The following is a 6,827-nucleotide window of genomic DNA, read 5'->3' on the forward strand; positions in this document are numbered from 1 at the left end:
ACGCTGGGAACGCGGGCTGTGGGCTCTCGCGTTCACACCGGCACTGCGAGAGGGAGAAAGTCAAGTTGACACGGGTCTCTTTTCGCCTGGGCATTTTCAAATGAAACTATAAGGAGGAGGGCGGGGAGAGAAGGAGACAAAACCAAGCTCGAAAAGACTGACCCCAGCGAAGTCTGCAACAAAGATTAACTGGAAAAAGGAAGTCCATAGCAATTAAAACTCCTACCCTGGCTCATTAGTATTCATGACCGAATGTCCAGCTTTTCTGTTTATCTTTCTCGCAGGATCAATATCTGAGCAGCGTGGGCCTGGGAGGAGCCCAAGCCGGGCCCTGCGTGAGCCTGACCTTTCGCGCCCTCCCTACAGGTCAGAGCATCTTCAGAACCGCCTGGCCAACGCCGCGCCCATGCTCATTAAAGCCACCATTCATCTGCCAGCGGGGAGAGGGAAAGAGGGAACGGAGGGGGGGGGGAGCGGGCAAATAGACCCAAACGACTCCAAGAGTTTCGAGAAACCACACTCAGCCACACCAACCACTGTGGGCCCAGTGGGCCAGGAGAAAGAAAAGCAAAAGAACAAGCCGCGTCTGCAGCAAGAGGCCCAGCGCGGCTCCTGGCCAGGCCCTCGCTGGCTCTGCCAGGTTCCAGATCCGAAATGTTGTTTGGGGGAAGCAACATAAAAGGCTTCTCCAGCCCCCCCACCGCCCACCCTATCCCCTACCCCCACCCCCTGCCCTAAGAGAACTCCACGCCTACCCCCACCTCGGTGCTGTCAGGAGCCTCCCCAGGCCTCCGCCCGCCTCTAAGGAGCAACCCAAGCACAGAGAGTTAACTATGATGATTATCTTTGACATTATTAACATTACTATTATTTCTACCCCACCCCCACCCCCCACCTTCTCTAGTGGCGCAGCGCTTCGTTCTGCTCCCTGCGATCACCGCCTTGGCCTCAGGGACAGAAAAAAAAAAAAACTGGCCTCAGGAGGTTAGGAAAGGAAGAGGCTGAGCACGGGTTGGGGAGGTGTGTGTTTGGGGTGGAGGTGGGGGTAGTAGTCAGCTCCTTGTTCACTCCCTCCTGATTTAACTAAGAGGTCAGGGGGCACCCCTCAAAGTACACCCAGGGTCAGAGAGCCCCAGGGCAAGCCGGACAGCCTGGCCCATCACATTCCCTGGGAAGAGGGCTTGAGGGACCCCAACTGCTGAGGCCCCACTCAACTTAATCTCACACTGGTGGCTCGAGGCGTGGGCCTGGGAAGTGTGGCCTAGGCTGTGGACTCTCAAAAACCAAGTTGGTTCCACAGCGCTGGGCACCTGGCCATCTCGGAAAGAGGTGGGAGGAAGATGGGAGAGCTGGGAAAGAGTGGAGGGGTTGGGGAGCATCTCTCCATGGGTCCTCCCGCCACCCACCCCCAATCTCTGTGACTCAGGACCATCCCACCCACGCGAGCCTGTGGATGAAGGCCACCGAACGAAAGAGGTAAGCATGTAAGCATGTGTGTATGTGTATGTGGGGGCATGGCGAGAAGAGAGAGAGAGAAAGAGAGACTGACTGCCTGCCTATGTGCACGCACGCAAGTCAAGGGGCGCCCTCAGCTCTGGCCTGCTAGTTGGCTGAACTTTATCCCTAATGGCCCGGCAGGCGGGATGCTGGTTGCGGGACAAGGGCAGGACGCAGGGCTGGAGACCAAGCGAGGTGTCACCTCTTCAAAAGCTCATCCGCCCCTGGGAACAAAAGGGGAACGTGGGAGGGCGACAAGGTGGCCCCAGCACGGACAGTTCCCGGACTGGGCCCTGTGGGGGCGGGGCGGCAGCGGGAAGACCCTTGCCGGGTGTACCCCGCCCAAGATCTGGGCCGCGGTGGCGCAGAGGCGGGGCATGGACACTGCGGCCCCTGTCGCCCCACAGCCTTGACCATGAACTCAAACCCTCGGGCTGCCCTGCTTATGGTTTACAGAAGTTGTCATTCGTAACACCTTGTTCAAACTGCTATGGCTGCCTTTTCGTTCTCAGGCGCTCAGCAGGACCCGCCTGAGGATTTATGCCGGATCACTCTATCCAGCCTGGAAGGATCTAGATTCTTCACTAAAATAAAAACTGGGCAATAATCTGATGGGGGTAGGGAGTGGGGAGGGGAGTTAGAGAGGGAAGCGGGCAACATGTCTCCAGCCACGTTCTGAGCTGCAAGTTAAAAATAGAAACCTTTCATTGAGGTCTGCTGGGGGTAGCGGTGGGCGGAGGAGCTCCAAGTTTCTGTGGAACCAGAGCCACGTTATCAAACTATAATCAATCAATTCACCAGGATTTATTGAAATAAATAAATATCTACTTTGGATCCCGAGGGTCGCTTTCCGGGGCACGTGTCCATTTAAGTAAAAAAAAAACAAAAACGCATGCAAGTCTTGGTGGGGTTATTTTGAGGCCTTTATTTCTTAGCTCTTGGACATAGGCCTAGCGAGCCCTTCGGATTATTTCGATGGCATGATGTGGGGAGGGCAAGACGTGAGCCCCTAGAGGGTTCTCGGGTCTCCGCATGTCCTGGTATGCTACTGGTGCGCTCATCAGGGACCCACCGTAACACAGCTCCCCAGTCCTGCCGCCCTGGGCGGGCGAAAGGTCGCTTGGCAAGCCCAGGCCTTCCTAGCCACTCCATGACGCGGGAGAACGAGGAGCACAGGGAAACCCGAACCTCCAGTCCCGCCTGTGATCTGCCCTTGATCTCTGAGTTTTGTGAGGAAAATACACCACTTGAGACTGAAAACATCCGTCTGAAAAGAGACAAAGGGGGCAGGGGTGGGGAGTAGGAGGAAGAGAGCTGCCAGCAGAAAGGAAAGGGGCCGAGACAGCGTGCGACGGGGTGTGCGGGACCTGGGACCTGTTTCATTCACTCGCCGGACCTCAGCCCCAGCAGCCTTCCCTTGCTCGCTCCCGGGGCAGAACCCACCCGGTCTCTGCTCCAGGAGTGACCTCCTCCCCGCCTGGGACTTAAGGGGACATCAGTGAACCGGGAGATGCTGATAGCGACGCCAGTTATCGTTGTAGTCATTAATAATGCAGTGGGATCACGATAATTAATAATAATAATGACGGGTCTCCCGAGGGGGCTCCAGCTGCCTCCGGATAAAGCGACTCTCATGTTAAGGGCAGTTATTCGGTGGTGGATGGAGCGGAGCACGAAGGTAGCAAGCGATCTTGGGCGCTCTGAAGTTCAAGTTGACGGCGGTGACAAGCAGAAAGCGTCCTTAGGCTGCGGCAGTCGGGTGTCCCGGCGGGCAACGAACAACAGAGCAGCTCTGGTTCCCTAAGGGAGGCGAAGACGGGCTTCAGTTTTGTGGTTCTGGAGTCAACGCAAAGGCAGCTTCGAATTCAGGTCTGTTTAGACGGTGAGATTAGGGACTGGGGGAAGGGAGATGCCTGACCCCCCCCCCTCCCCCAATCCAGGCTCCTCATTGCGGCTCAAGAGCCCGGGACCTTGGGCCGCCAGCCCCCGCGCACGTTCTAAATTGAGCAATTATGACATCTCTGCTACTCTTACACTTTTGCCATGTCCCCTTCTCCCCATCATGTCTCCGGGATTCGAAGGGCCGAAGAGAAAGACGAAGGTTGTGCCACGCCGTCGGGTCGGTGACTTGTTTGGACAAAGCGGTGGGACACAGGGGCCCGGAGAACTGGGAGCCAATTTGCGGAAAAGCTGCTCCCATCCGCTTCTCGCATCCTGGGGTGATCTAGGGGACGGCTCCCAGGCTGTGATCTTAGTCCTCACGCCATCCCCCTTCCCATTTTTATATCCTGCAGATAACTAGGATAGCACGCGGAGACCAAAGGGGTCCTTCGGTAGCCCTCCAACATTCAGATCTGGAAAGCTTGAGATCAAGCCAAGGCTGTGAAATCGTCCTCTTCTTGCTGTTTTTCTTCTTCCCCCAAATGAGAAGAAAAGCCCTAAGGCCTTGAGCTGATGATACTAAACCCCACCACCACCCCACCATCATTCCATCCTTCTTAGATCTGAGAGCTGTCTCATAACCAAAAATTTACACACACACACACACACACACACACACACAGAGAGAGAGAGAGAGAGAGAGAGAGAGAGAGAGAGAGAGAGAGAGATTAAGACATTTGGAATAGACCATCTCATTCTTGCACAAGTTATGACGAATTTTTAATCTGATTCCTTCACCCCCTCCCCAAGGGTGGGGGGTGTTGGAACACCCTAAAGGATTTTCCTGTTAATAATGTGTTCAATGAAATCTCCCAAGGATCAGTAACATATGCCAATTATTTTAGTAATTTTCCTTAATATTATTAGGGGTTATAAATTTGATTTTAATAGGGGGTTGATTGCTTCAGGAGTTGTCGCTTGGGCAGTTCGCAGGGCCGCTAGGGAGGGCTGGCGTCTGTCACCCTCTGGGAAACACACACACACACACACACACACACACACACAGGGAGCCTCTAGGCTGGAGTCTTTTCCTCCCCCATTGAATTGGTATATATTGGCCTACGAGAGGTCAGGGTTGCCTTTCTTTTTCTCCCCAAGCTGCCCTCCAGCCTAGCTTGCCCGGCCCTGCGGCTCAGTCGAGGGCCTCAGTCGAGGGACGGAGGGGAAGGCGAAGCAGCGGTCTCCGCGGCAGTCACCCATGCTGTCTCCTCCCACAGAGCTGTGCGGCCTCGCTGGGCAATCTTACCGAGGTGTCGCTGCTGCAGCCCAAATCTTTTCACCACTGAGGGGGATAGCCAGGGCCTCTGGTGAGCTACAAGGATACTCAGGAAGATGGAGATATCTTCATAGCTCAAGGAATTAAAAAGAATTTTCCCCACTCCTACCTTATTAAAATTATTTTCCCTTCTTCCTTAGGGTATCTTGTTTGAAAGTTCTCTGATACTCTTGCAGGGGGCTGCAAACCTTAAGAGAAAGCTGATGGTGCGCGCTCTGTCTCACTTCCACCTGGCTATTTTAGTCTTTTTATTTTATTCGATTTCCCTGAATCTTTGAAGAGATTCTCTTTCATTTTGGGCCAATAGTTTCTTGCTTTCCCACCTTCCCTTGAACATGAACATTCTGCTTATTGGTGTGCAGCAGCTGTGCAGATAAGCAGGGTTTCTTGAGTAATCGCTGTTAAAATTTTCCAGAAAAAAACTTTTGGTGGAAATGGTCCCTTAAACTGTAATCATTGGGCCAAGTTCAAAAACAAAGTACTCAGCTCGGTTTTAAACATGCAATTAAAAATAACTGTACCTCAGCTTTTCAGAGGAAAGGAAAGGAAAGGGGGCAGGGATGAAGGAAAACAAAGAATAAGGAAATATTTAGTGCTCTTAAATCCAGTCCAAATAGCTGCAAGAAAGGCATTCCCTCAGATAATGGAGCCATTAGAAACTCTGAAGGTTCCTGCCGCCATTCCTCACAGAGGCTTTCCAAAAATTTAATTCACTCTCAGCTACAAAACAAAGGACAGAAAAGAATTTTGAGACTTTCTGCCAAGGGGGCAGTTTGGCCTGGTTTCCATGCATAGATACACCTTCCTCCCCGGAATTTGAGGTGGTGCCTCCCATTCATTCAGGCAGCTGAGCCATAACCATGTTGACCCTCAGCTATCTCCTTCCCATTTCCTTTAATAACTTTGCTAGAAAAAAAATAGTATGTTCATGCAGTTTCAACACATTTTATTATATTTCTGTATGCATTACTTTCAAAACATATCACAAGAAATGATCAAACCACTTAAAACCTTCAAATAAAAAATCTGAAACAGTTTATGCCCACAATTGTACATATTTATAGTTAAGAAACATTCTTTATAAATATTGTTTCCTCTGTAGCAAGTTAATACCATAATTTAATTACAAATGGATAAATATGGTAACGGGTATTTACAGAAGGAAGGGTGTTATTACGGAAAAAGCTAATGGCACGACGTTTATTTCCCCCCTCCCCCCACAATCTTTCATACAGGAACTAACAAATTGAACTTGCAAAAGCACTAAAACATCACATGTAAACCCAGCTAACAGAAAAATACATTCACAAGCGTTGGTGGTGGTGGAGTGTATGTGTGTGCTGTGGATCAGTGTGTTGAAGAAACAGAAGGGAGGCTTTGGCACGGCTCGTTTTTTTTCCAGTCTGTACTTGCATGAAGTTTACAATCAAGTTGCCTCATAGAAAGGAACACAATATTCAAATACCACAATACAAAATAAACCATTTTCTTCCACATTACTTAAAAAGAAACTGGGTAAACTAAAATGAGAAAAGAAAAAGCCCCATCACTTGGAGAAGGGACGGGAAGGCAGGGAGGAACGCAATCCCGAGTTACAAATGGACAAACTTCTATACACCAAGTAGCCATTAAAACCAACTCCGAGAAGGAAGCAGTCCGCTATGTACAGTTTATCAGAAGACTGGGAATGAGGTGGGAAGGAAAGCGGGCATGGGTAAAAGCAAGTGGGGGTTGGTTCAATATTTTTATGGGTTTTTATTTTTTATTTATTTTTATGTTTTACGTCTTACTTTATGTTTTAAGCTTCAAAGACGCCGGAAGGGATATTTTTGTTTTTCATGCCGAGATTAGAAAATAATAATAATTAAAAAAAAACTTTTAAAAAACCCTTCTGCTGGTAAAATCATTTTCATCATCATAAAAATCGGATTAATAATTTTAACAACACAATCACAGGGTGCCGTCAGCGCGGGAGGGCGGCTGCGCCAGGGTGGGGACTGGAAGAGGGAGCGAGGCCCTGGCCCCTCACACGTACCATTCATTGAAGTTGGAGGAGAGGCCGCTGTGCCCCCCGGCTGTCCCGCTGCCCCCGCCAGAGCTGCCGCCGCCCCCG

The 6,827-nt window shown here is 50.9% G+C and overlaps 1 protein-coding gene and 1 long non-coding RNA gene across 3 annotated transcripts in view; one reads left to right on the forward strand and one right to left on the reverse strand.

Annotated features, from left to right (window-relative positions):
- Window positions 1-917: 917 nt before the first annotated feature.
- On the forward strand, window positions 918-6,254 carry LOC109393935 (uncharacterized). The gene is made up of 2 exons (XR_002126359.1): window positions 918-1,476; window positions 2,010-6,254. It is a non-coding gene; the product is annotated as an uncharacterized LOC109393935 (long non-coding RNA).
- The window catches only part of ZIC2 (Zic family zinc finger 2), a 6,033-nt gene continuing 4,849 nt past the window's right edge, over window positions 5,644-6,827 (reverse strand). For both annotated transcript variants that reach the window (XM_019663682.1, XM_019663681.1), the window contains one exon: window positions 5,644-6,827. This exon is cut by the window's right edge and continues 273 nt beyond it. In XM_019663682.1, the coding sequence (XP_019519227.1) occupies window positions 6,753-6,827 (75 nt within the window). In that variant the 3' untranslated portion in view covers window positions 5,644-6,752.

This window comes from Hipposideros armiger, unplaced genomic scaffold (assembly GCF_001890085.2).
Source record: "Hipposideros armiger isolate ML-2016 unplaced genomic scaffold, ASM189008v1 scaffold_397, whole genome shotgun sequence".
Classification (NCBI taxonomy): Eukaryota; Metazoa; Chordata; class Mammalia; order Chiroptera; family Hipposideridae; genus Hipposideros; species Hipposideros armiger.